A 16,407-nucleotide genomic window follows, 5' to 3' on the forward strand; every position below is an offset into this window, starting at 1 on the left:
CCTTAGTATATGAACAAGCCATGCGTTGCCATCTATAGAAAATGAAAGAAACTGCAACTTGGAGCATGTGAGGAGTGAAGCAACACATGTCTTATCGTGGGGTTTTACGCATGGCAAACAGTTAGATTTATTATAAGGATATTTCATTTACAAGAATATATACTTTCAAATAAAATGGGAATAACAAAGCAAGAAGTACATCGGCCTGGTGCATTTAAGCAAGTTAATAAATCACATAAAACGGGTAGACATCGTAGTAAAGGATCAATAAGTAGCGCGGTTAAAGGTAAAATTCTTTGCAATTTATATTATTATAGCTTTTTACTGCTTTCTATATTTTCTAATTTGAAACCAATATAGGAAAAGTTGGAGTAAAAGTTTTATCGAAACGTGCTACTAAAGATCTTGGGAAGAGTGCCCGAAGGCTTCAATCTTCACAAATTAGAAAAAACAAGAGAGAGGAAGTGTTGCAGCAAAAAAGGAATTTTGGTGGATCCCATTCTGCACCTATTCTTATATGCATTATTCCATTACAAGAAGACCTAGATATTGATAATATATTATCAATAATAACAAAAGCTGATGAATCTGCTAATATAACTAATAGTCCATGTGGTACAATACATTTAAGGTATAATGCTACTATGATAAATGATAAATGATATTAATAAAAATATGGATTATTGATTATCAATCTTTTTTTACGACAGTGTACCTAGGTTCAAGCAACGCTTTTCCATTGTGGTCCCACCAGTTGGTAATTTGTTTGCCACATTAGATATAGCAAAAATAGCTACAACTGTTCTTTTTGTTGCATCCGCTACAAATAAGTCTGATAATAGTCCCAGATCTGAAGTACTTGATGACTGGGGAAAAGAAATTATTATGCCCTGTGTTGCTCAAGGTTTGACAACTCCTGTAATAGTACTTACAAATCTTGAAAGTCTTCACATAAAGGTATTGTGTTTTTGATATTTATTATCATATTCTGTACAAAAATAATTTCAATTTCACGAACTTTATTACAGAAACGTCAAGATTTTAAAAGCCATGTACAATCTAAACTTTCCAAGTGGCTTCCTGAGGAAAAAGTTTTGCAATTAGATACTCCCACTGATGCTTTTAATGTTTTACGACGTGTTGGTACTCAAAAGCAAAGAACTGTATCATATAGAGACAAAAGAGCTCATTTGTTAGCAGAAGAAATAAAATTTAAATGTAATGAAGTAGGTATTGATGTAATAATTATCTATACTAATTAAAAGATAAATATATCCAAATTCGATTTTATATAGAACTCCACAGAGCTTGGAACTCTTATGATCTCAGGATATCTTAGGAACGTACCATTATCAGTTAATGGTCTAGTACACATACCTGAATTGGGAGATTTTCAAATGTCTCAAATTGATGCACCTGAAGATCCATATCCAGTGGAGAAAAAGTTGAGAAAACATAGTAATGCAATGGACGATGAACCATCCACGCGGGTTCTTGAACGCGCAGATCCAGAAAAACAAGTAATTTCATGAAATAAAATAAAACTTTAAATTTTTAAAAGCAATAATCAATTTTCTTAATTTTTTAGGAATCTCTCGAAAGTGAAAATATACCTGACCCTATGGATGCTGAACAAACTTGGCCTACAGAAGAGGAATTAGCCGAAGCTAAAGCTGAAAGAAAAAAAATTGTAAAGAGAGTCCCAAAAGGAACTTCTGAATATCAAGCAGCTTGGATTCCTGATGAGGATGGAGGTATTTGTTTTTTAGTCATAAATTAAATTTGGAGATACATATTATTCTTTGCTTGCATTTTGTAGAGGAATTGAGTGAGTGCTCGAGCTATGAATCAGAAGACGAGATGTCTGTTGATGAACCAAAGTCTCAAGCAGATAGTGGACCAGATGCAGAAGAAGACGAGGAAGAATACGAGACAATTACTGTGTCCGAAGTTCCTGATGAACGATACGATCAGAATATTGATATGACAGAAGAAAAAGAAGCAATGGAAAACTTGAAGAGTATGTTTGTCAAATATATCTATATTACATTATTGAATATGTATTATTGAAATCTTTAACCACAATTTTTCAAATATAGACGCAAAAATAGACGCACAATTTCCTGACGAAGTAGATACACCTCAAGATATGTTAGCAAAACAGAGGTTTCAAAAATATCGTGGACTTGAATCATTCAGAACAAGTCCGTGGGATCCGAAAGAAAACCTTCCTACTGATTACGCTAGAATATTTCAATTTGAAAATTTTGATCGGACGCGAAAACGTATATTTAAAGAATCTCAGGAAATAGAGGGTGCTATGGTATGAAACACTTGATTAATTAAAAACTAATTATTTATTCATGCTAAATTATACAAATATTTTTAGCCTGGTTGGTATATCACAATTCACGTTGTAAATGTACGGCAAGATCTTTTTATTGCATTTTCTTCATTGGAAAATCATCCATTAATTGTATTTGGTTTACTACCGAACGAGCACAAAATGTCTGTCTTAAATGTGGCATTGAAACATATTAATATTAGTCCACAACCGGTGAAATCTAAAGAAAAATTGATATTTCAATGTGGATTTAGAAGATTCACTGCGTGCCCAATATTTAGTCAACACACAAACGGAAACAAACATAAAGCATGTATTATTTTCTGTGAGATTTTAATATATTCTATTTATATCTTGTTACCAAGAATAGAAATATTTTTCAGTATGAGCGTTATTTTCGTCCAGAGAACACTGTCGTAGCAAGCATGTATGCTCCAATTATTTTTCCACCATGTCCAGTATTATGTTATGTTCAAAAATTGAATAAATCATTGGTAAGGAGGCAATAATTATATACAAGTTAAAGGTTGATTCTATTCTTATATTATTAAAAGTTACAATATTTTTGTAGGAATTAATTGCAACTGGAAGTGTATTATCTGCGAATCCAGATAGAATAGTTGTAAAACGTGTTGTTCTTAGCGGCCATGCGTACAAAGTACATAAACGATCAGCAGTTATAAGATTTATGTTCTTTCATCGAGAAGATATAAACTGGTTTAAACCAGTTGAACTACGAACAAAATATGGTCGTAGAGGACATATAAAAGAGCCATTGGGTAAATAGATCATAAATGTTTCTTAATTTAATTGATGTATTTAATTAAAAAATGACACTATTTTTTCCTAGGTACTCATGGTCATATGAAATGTGTATTTAATGGTCAACTGAAGTCGCAGGACACGATTTTAATGAATTTATACAAAAGAGTATTTCCAAAATGGACATATGAACCTTTGTTGTTAACAGAGTTACAACATCAAAATGAAAGCATGAACATAGAATAAAATATGTTAATTAAAATATTAAAATGTATATATATACTAAATAAAATTTTGTCATACATTTAAAATGCTTACCTTATACACGTCTTGTTTTAATATTATATAAAATGAATTCTAATTTTAATTTGAATGTATGATTTCGATATATCGCGAAATGTATCACGTGACTTATGCTCCAGCCAATTAGCTTCTTTTAAGTAGTATCTTGTATACTGTTTGAAAGGTAACATTGTTGTGTGTGATGTTATTAAATAATATTTGATAATAATAGTATTAAGCAAGAATTTTTCAAAGAAAATATGGACTTGGATACTTCTTATATTGGTAATTAGCATTTCATATAAATAAGAGTGTTGACAGACAAATGTAGATGTTTAATACACAAAAATAATGAATCTAAACTTTCTTCTTGAAACAACTATCTATTTAATACAGAACCTTTACTTGATGATTGGCTAGAAGAACTTCAATCAATCATTAAAGCGCAAGAAAGTTTTATCAAAGCTAAAGACGAATTTTACATGCCATTTGTAGGTAATTATTGCATTTGAAACTGTATCTCTTTGTTAATATTAATTTCATTTTTATTTATATCTTTGTTATATCTTTGTTGTTCCTATTTTGATAGAATATAATAACAACAAAATTTTCATTTATACTGCTTTCAGCTATACCAATTCCAATTATCAATGCAATATTTAAAATAACAGAATATCTCCATTTGGGGCCAGATACTAGATACATTGCTATTCACTTATATGATAAATTTATGTGTAGCTATTTTTGGGAAGTATATAGAAATGCTGATCAAACAGAAAGTTCTTGGTCTCAAGTTTGTAAAAAAGTAGCAAGTCAATCAAAATTATACCTCATGTCTTGTTTGCAATTAGCAAATAAAATGGATTCACATTTCAACAAGTTAAGAATATCGCAAGTACATATACATGATTTTATTCTAAATTTATCAATAGTGGTATCTTAATGTTTTATATGCTACAGGTACTTGGTATCTTACGGTGTATAGACAAAAAATCTGAATACACACCCAATGTAATTTTTCTATCAGAATATAAGGTATTTAAGACTGTTGGATTCAGAATGCCATTTTACACTCCGTTAAATTGCGTAGAAATTCTTTTAGCTGCAACAGGACTCAAGGATACTCCAAATATGCAAGAACTTACTATAAATTTATTGGATCTAGTTTATCTGCAGGTTTGAATTTTATTAATAGATATTTGTAAGACATTAGTAATATGTTATAAATGACATTAGCATGGTTAATGAAACAGATATATATGGTTATAGAGGGAGGAAATATATTTTCATTTGCAATGTTTGTTGCAAGAACATATAGCAAAGACTCAACAAGAAAAGAGGAGTCTTATGATGTTAATGTCAAATATATTATTTTTGGGAGCTTCTATCGTTCTTTGTGGGGCATTCTTTTTGTGTATAGATTGTAAATCAGTAAGAATTATAGCTTCAAAATTATCGCAATTAATAGATATGAAGATTCATGATATTTGGGATATGGCTAACATACTTCTTATAATGGCAATTCAAGAATAATTCTTAAAAAATCTATGTAAAAGTAAACTTTTATATATTGTATATTTCATATTACTGCGTATCAATAAATTTGTACAAATTATTAAGAAAATGAGATAAAAATTGTTTTTATTATTGATTCATTTTAGAATTTTATAATTAATAATTACTAATTATTAAAATTGTAAATTTTTAATGCTAGTTTTAAAATAATTTTATATATGTCCTCTATATGCAATAAAGGAATGTAATTCTTACATATACCGTTAGGTGAAATGTATAATTACTACATTCTTATGAATAAGTACTTCTTCAATAGTAAATAACATATACATCCAACTATATTAACTTAAACTAACTTAAACACTTTCAATATCTCACTCACTATTGACAATACAAAAATATATTAGAGAAAAGAAATTATCTGATTTAGAAGGGCAAATATGATAGTAATTATATTTTTTATACGTTTCAAGATTATCGATATTTTTTTAAATGGAGCTATATCTTCTTATCATCATGGCGTTACAGGTTACAGCTGAAATTAAGAAGAAAAAGCTACGATAGAAAGATCAATGAAGGAAAATTGATTTCAACAAGTGTTAAAAATGATGCCAATTGTCAATAGGAGAAAAGTTTCCTCAACATTGCGTTGGATCGCTCTTTGTACAGCCATTCGATATAGCCTGCGCGTTCGCTTGATCTTAAACCTCTAAGCTTCTTTCTATGGGGTACGATTAAACAAACAATTTATCATGATATTAGTATAATACTATAAAATATGAGAGATATGTATTAAATAGAACAATGTGATAATATTAGTCGTCACGTTATACGGGCGGCCAAGAATCATACATTAATCGCTCACAGAAATGTATTGAAGTGGATGTTCATAGCTTTGAACACTTGTGAAGTAAGTTTTTCTTCATCGACCACGCTAAACATTTATGAATTTTTGGTATTCAAGATCATATGAATGCATAATATTATAAGTTTTTGGATTAATCGTACCTGCAGCGCTAACGCCATGATAATAAAAATATATACGACCAGGAATAAATATATACTCTTTAAAACAGAGTAACTTTTTAAAAATTAGACCAACGATTTGAATTTTTTGTTTTGACAAGTTAGAAGGATTAGTTTACTAGACAATGTGTAAAAGGATATTAGGAAAATTGCAGTTGGTCGGAATCGCGAAGAAGATAGTAAGGGTAACTCTATCCGAGCCTGTAATGAAAATTTAAAAAGTACATTTTGTACATTTATGCTAGTTATATACATGTTGAAAATTTCACCGAAATCGGTTAACATTACCACGAGCTAAAAACGATTAAAAACGATTCAAAGTTATAATTTTCTATAACTTTATTAATTATAGATTCTTATTTATCTTTCGATGCCTGTTATTTGATTCTACACCAGCTGATTTCGATGAAATTTCCAACATGTACATAGCTAACATAACTCTTCAAGATGTGTTATTTAAATTTCCATTAGAGATACAGATAAAAAAGTTCCGAAAGGTGATCTTTATTATTTTCTTCGCGATTGCTGCCAACTGCAATTTTTTAAAAATTTTTCCTACGCATCGGTAGACTAATTCTTTTAACTTATCAAAAAAAAAAAAATTCGAGTCGTTTGGTCCAATTTTAGGAATGTTATTCCGTTTTAAAGAGTATGCCAATACTTTTGTTCGTGACTGTATGTAATCGCGCTTAGAAAAACAGCAATGACCTTGAAATCTCGAAATCTATGACCTTGAGGTAAATCTCATATTTACCATCATATTTGCCCTCTCAAATCAGATAACGTTTTTCTCTGAAATTTTGTCTATCAATAATAAGCGAGATATTTACGGTACTAGAGTTAAGTGAAACACGCTGTATGGCAACTAAGTGATTGCGGATTTTGTCATTAAGTGATAATGATATATGTACAAGAATATATGTATAAGAAGCCTATATTATTTCTCAATCATAATGCGTTTGTTACGAATGTTCAAAATTCACACGCATTCACAACTGAAAGCATGGGAATAATTCAAAAGCTTATGAATTAATATATTTTAATTAATTGATACATATGTATATTCTTGCTGATCGTTTAATGGATTACGCATGTAAAGAATATAAGATAATTACAAGATAAAATTCATAATTGATGTCTTAATCATTCTTATAATCACATAATATGGTTCTTATACACTGAATAGATTCATTCAATACTTTTCTGATTAGAATGTTCATCTGATTTTTGAATATTGACAAAGCAGTTGATTTTATTTATGGTACAATATACAAATTTATGGCCAGTCATGTTTTTATTAACATAATTTCCACTTCATAGTCCAATAATATTCATTTTTTGTGATTTTCCATGAGACTTAAAATTTCATTGTATACCCAAGCATCTACATGCTTGCCCCATAAGAAATCAATATGCCCAAAGCTGTCGGATGGAACTAACAATTTCTGAGCATTGGGTAGTGCTCTGTACAATTGATGCAAGTCCTGTAAAGATATCAACAGGGAAGAGAAACTTGAAGAATTCAGTAGAAACTGAAGCAGCGCGATAAACAGCATACGAACCTGAACATCGATATACATATCACTGGCACTATAATGCAAATACACTGGTAGCTTAACGTTGGCCAAATTATAATCAGGAGGATGTATCGTACCGTATCTTTTCATGTTGCCGACAAGGCCGTAGTCAAATTTCCGGAACTTGCCTGTGAGAAGAAAAGATGTAATTTGGAAAAAGCAAAAGGTTGTACATTTTATAAAATTATATTACTGAATATCAACCTGAACTAATCAATTGTCCATAATGTGCGATTTGCCTAACAGATGAACCAGCAGGATCATATTGCACAATAACAGGCAATAGAGTCTACGAATTAGAATCAAGTTAAAACTATTGTATATGTATGGTGATTACATTGAATGCACATGCATATGATTACCGTATTAAGTTCTTTACTGAAGCCAGCACACAAGAATACGATGTTTTTACATATTGGTTGCAAAAGTGCTTCTTTATCACACACCATTGTTCCAAGCATCTGTATGAGTTTATCCGATGGTTTGAATTCATACATGCCTATCAAATCTGTTATGAACTGTAAAAAAAAAAAAAAGACCAAAGATGAGAAAAATTCAGCATCGTTTGATTTGATATGAAAATTAGTAAATGCAGCTCCTAGAGCGTACATTGATATCGTTGGAATAAGGAGCCAAAGCACGGAATAGAGGACTTTTTGTCCTGGACATGAAGACTGCTGGACCCAAAGCAAAAGAAGCGATAATCTTCTCTTGATACTCTGGCCGTTCGCTAGCCATTACAAAGAACGACGTACCACCCTGGCTATGTGATATGATGAAGATTTTCTCTTTTTTTGTTTGAGCGAGGATATGGTCGATCATCGCTGGCAGATCGTACACTCCAATTTCATGCCAACTGTACGAAAGTAACAATCGTTGTATTATCAGGAAGTAACGGTGCGGCAATCGTATCGATTGTCAAAATGCGTTTTAACGAACGATTATTCCAATTATACCTGAACATCCAAAAATCTGGCTCTGAAACAGTCCAATCCAAGTGGTTTTGTGAGTACCTGTTGCCACGCACATTACCCAACCATACATCGTATCCCCAATCTGCTAATATGAAACCTAAAATTTGGAGAAAAATATTAATCGGATATCATTTAACCCTTTGCACTCGGCATATTCTTCAATTATTTTTATTTGTTCTTTTCGTACAATGCGAAGGGAACATATATTTTTTAAAAATTTGGACCTTGTGTGGAGTTTGTGCTATATAATCACAGTATTCTCTTTGTGTCCCTTCAAGGACAACAGCCAAGTTGCAAAGGATTAAAATTAGCGTAAATTTGTTTTTCCTTGGAAATGTAAATCTATTCCAAAAATCGATGACTTAAAAAAAAAAAAAAAAAAGAAAGAAAAGAAAAAACAAATGATGGCACTTAAAAAAGTTTATTCTATAGACGAATAGTAAATTGATAATACCTAAACTCTTTTCAGGACCTGACAAAAGCCACGAAGCCGAGCAATCAAAAACACCATGGACAAGTAATACAGCTATCTTATCGTCAGATGGAAGTATTTTGTCCGATCCTACGATTCTATCCAGTTGCAAAATATACCGATCCTCTGTGACGACTCGATGAGTTTCGGCTATGTATCCCGCTTTTTCTGCAAGTTCTTTCTGCAGAAATGCTGGCTCTTATTTCAACGTAAATACTAGGAATTATATGACGATCTCAGTAAAATTTACTTACAGGAGTTAGAACATTAAAGTCAGATGCGGTATTAGCGATGTGATTTGGTTCATGCTGTTGTCCTGTAAATGGCCCTCCTAAAATCACCGGCAACGCGCAACATAAAATAGATATCTTGAACATCATCGTGGGCAGTACGTCTTCAAGCAATTCGAATTGTTTCATAGACTTATATAAAGAATCATTGCCAGATGTATTTGTGCAAACAAAGTAGCGCATTAAGTTGTTATCAGTTATCGAGTATCAGATCAAAATGTTGTCTACATATATAAACCACTTGGCTATTAAATTGCTACGAAGATAAATCTTTTATTGATATTACGAGATATAATTTATATCTAATTTTTGTTGTTATAGATCTTCGGATTTCTCTCTTTTTCAAGCAGAAAGGGAATAGGTATATACAGACTGTAGCTGATGAAAAACAATGATTTTTAATTTTTGATTTGCGACTTTGATCGGTTACTCGATTTAAAGATAAACACAAGATAAACAGCCAATGAAAAATATCAATAAATGTTGCAGGTGTTACAACTTTTGAGGTATGAAAAATTCTGATATGTATCAATTCATACACTGTGAAGATATCTACGCTGATACACTGTGAAGAATGGGCATACTTCTTATCTCACTATTCATAAAAATATACATTTTTAACATTTTTAGACATTTTTAGGCATTTTTCTGTATATGTATACAATCGATCACAAAAAGATTCGAACATTTTACAATTTCAATTTCTAAACTCTATATTTTCAGTAAATGTACAAAGACCAACAAAAATGTGTTACATTATGTTTCACTATGCTATACATGTACAGATAAGTAGAAAAATAAGTAGTAGAAAAAACTTTTGAGTTATTATTTATTGTTGTCTAAATATTTTCTCTGGTAAGTGCTCGAATACTTTGTGATCCACTGTACTTGTTACAGATTTAAAGGATGCCTAACTACATAATAAGGTATTTAGGATTAAAAAAAATGCAGTCTGATTGCTTTCTCTTTTTTTGCAAGATGATATTTAGGTAACTTCATTGCTGAGCAATATTTAGGCATGCATAAGAAGGAATTGCTGCAGTTTAATTTTATAAACGGAAGATACTTGGCAAATCTTCACTGATAAGCTTATTTTTTAAAATACAATCGTGAAACTCGTTCGTCCGGTTTAACAGATCTTCGGTAAAAGACAGTCCGCGACTCTCGACTTCCTGAACATCAGAGCTTCGCTACAAAATCTCGTCCCAGTTTCGAAACTTCTCTCAATAGGCTTTTACTATGAAGTGATAAACCATATTACGTACGTACGTATATAGTTATAATTATAAAATTGATATAATATAACATGAAATTATATAATTTTCATCGCAATAATAGATTTCTGTAAACGAGGATTGTACATTAACAAGTTGACTCTTCATTTGTCTGCCCGCAACAATTTTAGTGAAATCGTTCGAGTGAAAGTAGAACGTCTCTATATGCAGAAGAAACCGTTATTTGCACACGAGAAAAGTTGGAAATATTGCGTCATATTGGATGGTGAAAAAGAAGGTCATAATCGTTGTGACTTGAAAGAAAGCATATGAGCCGAGCATTTGGTTCAACGCATATTTCTTTCCAAATTCCATTGATACCTATCATTTGACGTATTTAACACATTCTACTGTTCTAAGGTGAACTAAGAATTGTTAAAGTAATTCGCTTTGCTATCAGAACGTACGAACCGCAAGTAGAGCGACGATTATGAATAGCTATATGTAGTTTGATCCTCCATTTAATCCTTATTTAATAAATAATAATTCATACAACAACAGGTATAAATTCAGTGAGATAGGAAGTAAACTGGTTGTCGCGTGCTCGCTAGCGGAAAATCGATTGCGCAAAAGGATGGTACCTTTGCTATAATAGTAAGGTGGAAAAAATTCATCCAACCATTTGTACTGCGCTTTAGTTTTCCATTGTAGGTAGAATAGAGAAGATTAAATAGAGAATCGCGTTAGTAGCCTAAGAGAAGAAGGGGAGTGACGAACAAACATAAGAGAAAGAGGAAAAGGAAAATAGCTAATAGCCTCCATCGGATGCGACCAAGATTCGAAGAGAACAAATGAAAGATGCAACTCGCGTTAGTGATACGCTTCGTCATTTTAATGCTTCTTGCTCTTTGGATCGTCGAAGTTAATCGTGCTGGTAAGCAAGCTTTTAATGAAGATAAGAATAGTTGATTGTCACTGAGAAACTAAATTCTCTTCTTTTCCCAGCAAGATTCCCTGGAAGGAGTCGAGCGATGGTGCGGCGAATAAGAGTTGGTCTTGGACATTTGAAAACGAAAATTTGCTTTGGTATGTATAGCATAAGAAGCAGTATTCGTCCAATTAAGTAAGAAATATAAAAGAAGTGGAAATTGCAGAATCAGTTGGCTGCTTTGCGGATCCACCGCCCCGTTTGACGTTGAAAAGGCCGCCGGAGCATCCTAGCATAATTCAAACGAGATTTTTATTGTACACTCGCTCTAGACGAGAATCCCCTAAAAGCCTTCAATATGGTGATGATTTGAAATCCATTCTTCAATCAGAATTTGATTCGACGAAACCTCTGAAAGTCGTAATACACGGCTATAAAGGAAGCGGTAGCGATATTGGTGCGGTTCTTTTGGTACAGGCTCTTCTGGACTTGGTAATTAACAAGAAGCGAATGTCTATTGTCGATCGATAGAGAATTCGTTTATCAGAACAACTTACGTAGATAAATGGTGGCATATCCATTAGGAAGATACGAACATCTTGGTGCTTGATTGGACAAGAGGAGCAGCAACGACCTATTCAGCAGCAGTGGCGAACACGGAACTCGTAGGACGGCAATTAGGTCTAGTCCTTTTAGACGCTATTAATTTGGGTACTCTTGCTGAAAACATTCACGTGATTGGCTTTAGTCTCGGAGCTCATGTGGCTGGCTGTGCCTCAGAGATCCTCAAGAAGAAAAGTATTCTTCTAGGTCGTATAACAGGCCTAGATCCTGCGTCACCCTTTTTTAGAAATCATTTGGTTAGAGAGAAGTCCAGGAAATTAGATGCTACCGATGCTCGGTTAGTAGATGTGATTCATACGGATGGATCCCAGGACTTTGCAGATGGATTTGGTCTTTTAAAGCCACTTGGTCATATCGATTTCTTCCCAAACGGCGGTAGAGAGCAGCCAGGTTGCAAGGATGTGAAGAATTCTGTTGTTGTTAGCCATTTGAAAGGTACGTGATTAGATGTTTGTTGACCGACGCGATCCAAGTTATTTGAAATTTTTTTAATTATAAAAATAATAATGTTTCAGAGGATATGTTAACGAAAGAGATCGCTTGTAGTCATTTAAGAGCTTGGGCATATTTTTTGGAAAGCATACGTACAACGAATGAATCTTGTAAATTTATTGCTTGGCCTTGTCCCCAAGGAACGATCTCGTATACGAATGGAATGTGTTTTCCTATGGAATCTACGCTATGGTCCCAAGAAATGGGCTACAGAGCTAATCGCGGCCCTTTAGGAATTTATTATTTGCCCACGAGAGATCAAGAACCATTTTGTGGTAAAGTCAACTTGTATGTAAAATATTTGCAACTCGATTTTTATTTGTTTGTTCTTATTAGGCCAGCCTTTGAGAGCATCGGTGACAATTTCAGAAACGGCGACAAAGACATCAGGAATGTTATTCTTAAAGATTGTGGAACGTGATTCAACAATAAATTTCAAGTTTCGATGCACGTAAGATATACTTTAATAACGCTAATACGCGATCTTGATTCGTAAAAAATTTATCATTATTATTGCGATACACTTGGAAATTTTATTCCATATATGTATCTATAAATAACTTTGACGAAATATTATGTGTTCAAGGATATCTACTCGAAGAAATAAATCGACGACATTCTACGATATTGGTGCAGCAGAATTTCAATTTTTATCGAAAAACCGATCAACGATAGAAGCACGTATTTGGTACCAAAAAGATAAGAATGAAAAAAACGAAGATGCGACTATAATTTCTAACTCGGATATGTTGTTAATAGACACTCTTACTCTTGAGGATAGAAAAGGCAACAAGTACGTAAATGCTAGTTATCTAAAACTAATTAATCTTTAATTAACGCTTTATTTGCATATTTAGATGGAAATATTGTACTCGAAATACTGGCCTAAATTTCGAAGAAAATTTGATAATACTTCGTCAAGAACAGTGCGCCTTTTTATAAGAACAAGCTCATTTATGTAGAAAAGACAAGTTATTTTAATACAATATTTATTATATACAAAATACTAAAAAAAATAAAAAAAGGTTCGAGTAAAAAAATACTTGTTAATTCAACAATTTTCTAATAATAAATTTTACCATCAATTTCTATAATGTATCAGGATTCATTTTTTATATAACCCATTAATTAATTAAATCATTTCCGGAAAAAGAAGAAACGAGTATTTGAAATAGTCTATATAAAGTCAGGTGCGATAACATACAATGGAAACATAACCTATTCATGATTTTAAATCGATCAAACTAATTGTGTGCAACAAATAACAATGTCTTGCTTAAAAAATCTTCTTCTTTTAAAACGTTCGAATCAAGCTTTTAGAAGTGTAAGTAATTGTTATTCGAAATAATTGTACTCAAATGGGATTACTTTCATAAAAGAACAAAACAAACACAAAATAATAAAATTAATATTATTTACAGACAATTACATTTCGACATTCACCAAATTTTTGGCAATGTTATCCGCAAGATAACGTTAGAACCATAAATATTTTTACACCTTTACATAAATCCAATGAAATACGCTCATTATCAAGTGAAAAACAATCCATCTTTAGAAACAGTGTTATCACATGGAAAAGTGTAGCAGTTACGAGCATAGGATGTGCAGTTCTTTTAATGTATATGTATTATCTTCAAGAATCAAAAGATAAAGAAATAGAACGTGAGAGAAGACGTGAGCTAGGCAAGGCAGCAATTGGTGGAAAATTTGAATTAGTTGATTCTAAAGGACAAGTATGGAAGTCAGATGATTTTTTAGGACAGTGGGTTTTAATATACTTTGGTTTTACGCATTGCCCTGACATATGTCCTGATGAACTTGAAAAACTGACAGAAATTGTTGATAAGTTGGGTAGGTTTAAATGACAATATGTAAAAAATGTATATGTCTCATCTTTTATATTAAATTACTTTTTTAGAGACCCAGCATAATACAAAAGTTCAGCCTATATTTATTTCTGTGGATCCTGACAGAGATACGCCAGAAGTTGTAGGCAAATATGTTAAAGAATTTTCTGACAAAATTCTTGGCCTTACTGGAACCAAAGAACAAGTTGCTAAAGTATGCAAAGCTTATAGAGTATACTACAGCAATGGGCCCAAGGATCAAGATTCAGACTATATTGTTAGTCATTTATCTTCCTTATAAGTAGCTTAAATTCTATCTTTGAATATAAAATCACTTTATTTCTGTCATATTCTAGGTTGATCATACGATAATCATATATCTCGTTGATCCAGATGGTATGTTTGTGGATTATTATGGTCTGACTCATACTGCTGAACAGGTTATACAAAGTATGTTAATAAATAAACTTAAGTATGAGAACTTGAAGAAAGATTCTTGGATTCCAACATTGACATTAAAAAACCCACTACCAACATGATTTATTTATATTCTACTATTATATTTATTATGTTAATAGTTAAATCTCAAGTATGTTTTAAGCATTTTCTTGCATTAAATTACCGTTTACTTATTATGATTGTATAAAAAGAAAAAAATCATATGAAAAATAAATAACTACTTGCACTATTTGAATTAAATGCGAGTAATCGATCGATATATTCTCTTGACATTTATTCCTTAGGCCCTACGTTTATTCCCTAGGCTTCCTTCCGGTTTAGAGAATTCTCAAGTACTCGTTCTTTGTTTATATGCATGTAGATTCCTTTAATATATATTCACGGACAGGACGCTAATATTTTAGGTATGTTCTGCCGTTATTTCAAGAATATCTTTTTCCATTAATATTTAGAAGAGTCAAGCAAAAGATTTTTGTCTGAAAGAACTTGAAACATTTACTGAAAGAAATTTTGATACCTTTATTGTCGGAGGTTATAATTTATACCTTATAAATCATTTTAATTTTGTAGTATGAAAAATTATTTGTTTATGAATGTTATTCTAAGTCAAATTTTTCTACGTAATGTTTTGATATCGTATAGGAAAAGATAAATTAAAATGGCAGAAGATTTTGGAAGGGATACACCACCTATGTACACAGCAAATGAAGAAACAAAAACTGCTGGACAACCCCTTTCGGATTTTTTACTACAACTCGAAGATTATACGCCAACAGTAGGCAAATGAAACATTATAATTGTAGTTTGTTCATTATTATTAATAGTATAATCGGTAATATCAAATGATTCTTTTAACAGGTACCGGATGCTGTTAGTGAACATTATTTACATACTGCTGGTTTTAATACGACAGATCCCAGAATGTAAGTAATTTGCAAAAAGCTTGATTAATATATAAATGAAACTTTAATGATTACTGTTTCATAAATATGTGTATAACGATTTTAGAGTGAGATTGGTTTCACTAGCTGCGCAAAAATTTATATCTGAAATAGCAAACGATGCATTGCAACACTGTAAAACACGTGGAGCCAATCAGAATACAAAAACGAAAGGAAAAGATCGACGTTATACTCTTACCATGGAAGATCTGACCCCAGCAGTTGCAGAATATGGCATTATAGTTAAAAAACCACATTATTTTGTTTGATTCAGTAGCGTCCTACTTTATCTATTTTTATTCATGAAAAATCTTTATTTATTTAATATTCTTTCACATATATAGAATGAATTTCTAATATGCAGTATATCATTGTACAGTTTTTATAAAAATTAAGCGACATGCTGCAACAAAAGACGTAAAACTGTAAAAGTAATGTAGCTTGAGGGTCATACATGATAGTTTTAAAATGATTAGGAAATTTAAATATATTATACTCTATCCGAAAAATTAATTTCAATATCTTTTTATTGTATACGTATATTATAACATAAATATCTATAACACTTCAGTATTTGATGACATTGAATTTTGGAAATTTAAATCTCAAAAAGAGGTCGTTAAAATTTAATTTATCAAAAATAAACGACAATAAGAA

The 16,407-nt window shown here is 31.7% G+C and overlaps 6 protein-coding genes across 7 annotated transcripts; 5 read left to right on the forward strand and 1 right to left on the reverse strand.

The window, feature by feature from the left end:
• The first annotated feature begins 24 nt into the window (after positions 1–24).
• LOC100744341 (pre-rRNA-processing protein TSR1 homolog) lies at positions 25–3,430 on the forward strand. Its single transcript, XM_003492862.4, has 12 exons — positions 25–286; positions 361–631; positions 711–957; positions 1,029–1,226; positions 1,296–1,520; positions 1,589–1,754; positions 1,820–2,020; positions 2,100–2,323; positions 2,390–2,653; positions 2,728–2,838; positions 2,916–3,123; positions 3,195–3,430. Exons 1-12 carry the CDS (start codon positions 175–177, stop codon positions 3,350–3,352), a joined length of 2,385 nt encoding a protein of 794 aa, XP_003492910.1. The 5' UTR covers positions 25–174; the 3' UTR covers positions 3,353–3,430.
• An 82-nt stretch (positions 3,431–3,512) lies between these two features.
• Positions 3,513–4,984, forward strand: LOC100744585. Of its 2 annotated transcripts, none has more exons than XM_024370692.2 (5): positions 3,513–3,673; positions 3,785–3,883; positions 4,018–4,283; positions 4,349–4,564; positions 4,658–4,984. In XM_024370692.2, exons 1-5 carry the CDS (start codon positions 3,649–3,651, stop codon positions 4,919–4,921), a joined length of 870 nt encoding a protein of 289 aa, XP_024226460.1. In that variant the 5' UTR covers positions 3,513–3,648; the 3' UTR covers positions 4,922–4,984. The 2 variants fall into 2 exon arrangements, with proteins under 2 accessions (XP_024226460.1, XP_033179187.1); XM_033323296.1 differs by having other exon boundaries at positions 4,642–4,972.
• Positions 4,985–6,945: 1,961 nt separating this feature from the next.
• On the reverse strand, positions 6,946–9,487 carry LOC100744706 (lipase 3). Its single transcript, XM_003492865.4, has 8 exons — positions 9,207–9,487; positions 8,935–9,133; positions 8,463–8,577; positions 8,116–8,362; positions 7,869–8,024; positions 7,711–7,795; positions 7,492–7,634; positions 6,946–7,413 (listed from the first exon to the last, which is right to left on the reverse strand). The coding sequence occupies exons 1-8, from the start codon at positions 9,423–9,425 to the stop codon at positions 7,261–7,263; spliced, it is 1,317 nt and encodes a 438-aa protein (XP_003492913.2). The 5' UTR covers positions 9,426–9,487; the 3' UTR covers positions 6,946–7,260.
• Positions 9,488–11,314: 1,827 nt separating this feature from the next.
• Positions 11,315–13,598, forward strand: LOC100744825 (pancreatic triacylglycerol lipase-like). The gene is made up of 8 exons (XM_003492866.4): positions 11,315–11,390; positions 11,462–11,542; positions 11,611–11,876; positions 11,969–12,443; positions 12,524–12,775; positions 12,837–12,951; positions 13,087–13,293; positions 13,358–13,598. The coding sequence occupies exons 1-8, from the start codon at positions 11,315–11,317 to the stop codon at positions 13,440–13,442; spliced, it is 1,557 nt and encodes a 518-aa protein (XP_003492914.1). The 3' UTR covers positions 13,443–13,598.
• A 54-nt stretch (positions 13,599–13,652) lies between these two features.
• Positions 13,653–15,049, forward strand: LOC100744945 (protein SCO2 homolog, mitochondrial). The gene is made up of 4 exons (XM_003492867.4): positions 13,653–13,824; positions 13,922–14,354; positions 14,422–14,627; positions 14,707–15,049. Exons 1-4 carry the CDS (start codon positions 13,768–13,770, stop codon positions 14,887–14,889), a joined length of 879 nt encoding a protein of 292 aa, XP_003492915.1. The 5' UTR covers positions 13,653–13,767; the 3' UTR covers positions 14,890–15,049.
• A 58-nt stretch (positions 15,050–15,107) lies between these two features.
• On the forward strand, positions 15,108–16,263 carry LOC100745186 (transcription initiation factor TFIID subunit 10). The gene is made up of 4 exons (XM_003492869.4): positions 15,108–15,213; positions 15,452–15,584; positions 15,668–15,732; positions 15,818–16,263. The coding sequence occupies exons 2-4, from the start codon at positions 15,468–15,470 to the stop codon at positions 16,017–16,019; spliced, it is 384 nt and encodes a 127-aa protein (XP_003492917.1). The 5' UTR covers positions 15,108–15,213; positions 15,452–15,467; the 3' UTR covers positions 16,020–16,263.
• The last annotated feature ends 144 nt before the right edge of the window (positions 16,264–16,407 follow it).

Source organism: Bombus impatiens, unplaced genomic scaffold, assembly GCF_000188095.3.
Source record: "Bombus impatiens unplaced genomic scaffold, BIMP_2.2 scf_0896, whole genome shotgun sequence".
NCBI classification, from domain to species: domain Eukaryota; kingdom Metazoa; phylum Arthropoda; class Insecta; order Hymenoptera; family Apidae; genus Bombus; species Bombus impatiens.

Excerpts from the sequence above, each read along its gene's own strand:
- LOC100744585 (XM_024370692.2), top strand. The coding sequence starts at position 3,649 with ATGGACTTGGATACTTCTTATATTG. Across the intron at positions 3,884-4,017 it reads ATTTTACATGCCATTTGTAG|CTATACCAATTCCAATTATC; the intron begins GTAATTATTGCA and ends TACTGCTTTCAG. Across the intron at positions 4,565-4,657 it reads TGGATCTAGTTTATCTGCAG|AGGGAGGAAATATATTTTCA; the intron begins GTTTGAATTTTA and ends ATATGGTTATAG.
- LOC100744341 (XM_003492862.4), top strand. The coding sequence starts at position 175 with ATGGGAATAACAAAGCAAGAAGTACATCGGCCTGGTGCATTTAAGCAA. Across the intron at positions 632-710 it reads TGTGGTACAATACATTTAAG|TGTACCTAGGTTCAAGCAAC; the intron begins GTATAATGCTAC and ends TTTTTACGACAG. Across the intron at positions 3,124-3,194 it reads ACATATAAAAGAGCCATTGG|GTACTCATGGTCATATGAAA; the intron begins GTAAATAGATCA and ends ATTTTTTCCTAG.
- LOC100745186 (XM_003492869.4), top strand. The coding sequence starts at position 15,468 with ATGGCAGAAGATTTTGGAAGGGATACACCACCTATGTACACAGCAAAT. Across the intron at positions 15,585-15,667 it reads TCGAAGATTATACGCCAACA|GTACCGGATGCTGTTAGTGA; the intron begins GTAGGCAAATGA and ends TTCTTTTAACAG. Across the intron at positions 15,733-15,817 it reads AATACGACAGATCCCAGAAT|AGTGAGATTGGTTTCACTAG; the intron begins GTAAGTAATTTG and ends TAACGATTTTAG.
- LOC100744945 (XM_003492867.4), top strand. The coding sequence starts at position 13,768 with ATGTCTTGCTTAAAAAATCTTCTTCTTTTAAAACGTTCGAATCAAGCT. Across the intron at positions 13,825-13,921 it reads CGAATCAAGCTTTTAGAAGT|ACAATTACATTTCGACATTC; the intron begins GTAAGTAATTGT and ends TATTATTTACAG. Across the intron at positions 14,628-14,706 it reads ATCAAGATTCAGACTATATT|GTTGATCATACGATAATCAT; the intron begins GTTAGTCATTTA and ends GTCATATTCTAG.
- LOC100744825 (XM_003492866.4), top strand. The coding sequence starts at position 11,315 with ATGCAACTCGCGTTAGTGATACGCTTCGTCATTTTAATGCTTCTTGCT. Across the intron at positions 11,391-11,461 it reads CGTCGAAGTTAATCGTGCTG|CAAGATTCCCTGGAAGGAGT; the intron begins GTAAGCAAGCTT and ends TTCTTTTCCCAG. Across the intron at positions 11,543-11,610 it reads GAAAACGAAAATTTGCTTTG|AATCAGTTGGCTGCTTTGCG; the intron begins GTATGTATAGCA and ends TGGAAATTGCAG.
- LOC100744706 (XM_003492865.4), bottom strand. The coding sequence starts at position 9,425 with ATGCGCTACTTTGTTTGCACAAATACATCTGGCAATGATTCTTTATAT. Across the intron at positions 9,134-9,206 it reads ACTTTAATGTTCTAACTCCT|AAAGAACTTGCAGAAAAAGC; the intron begins GTAAGTAAATTT and ends GCATTTCTGCAG. Across the intron at positions 7,635-7,710 it reads TGGACAATTGATTAGTTCAG|GCAAGTTCCGGAAATTTGAC; the intron begins GTTGATATTCAG and ends TTCTTCTCACAG.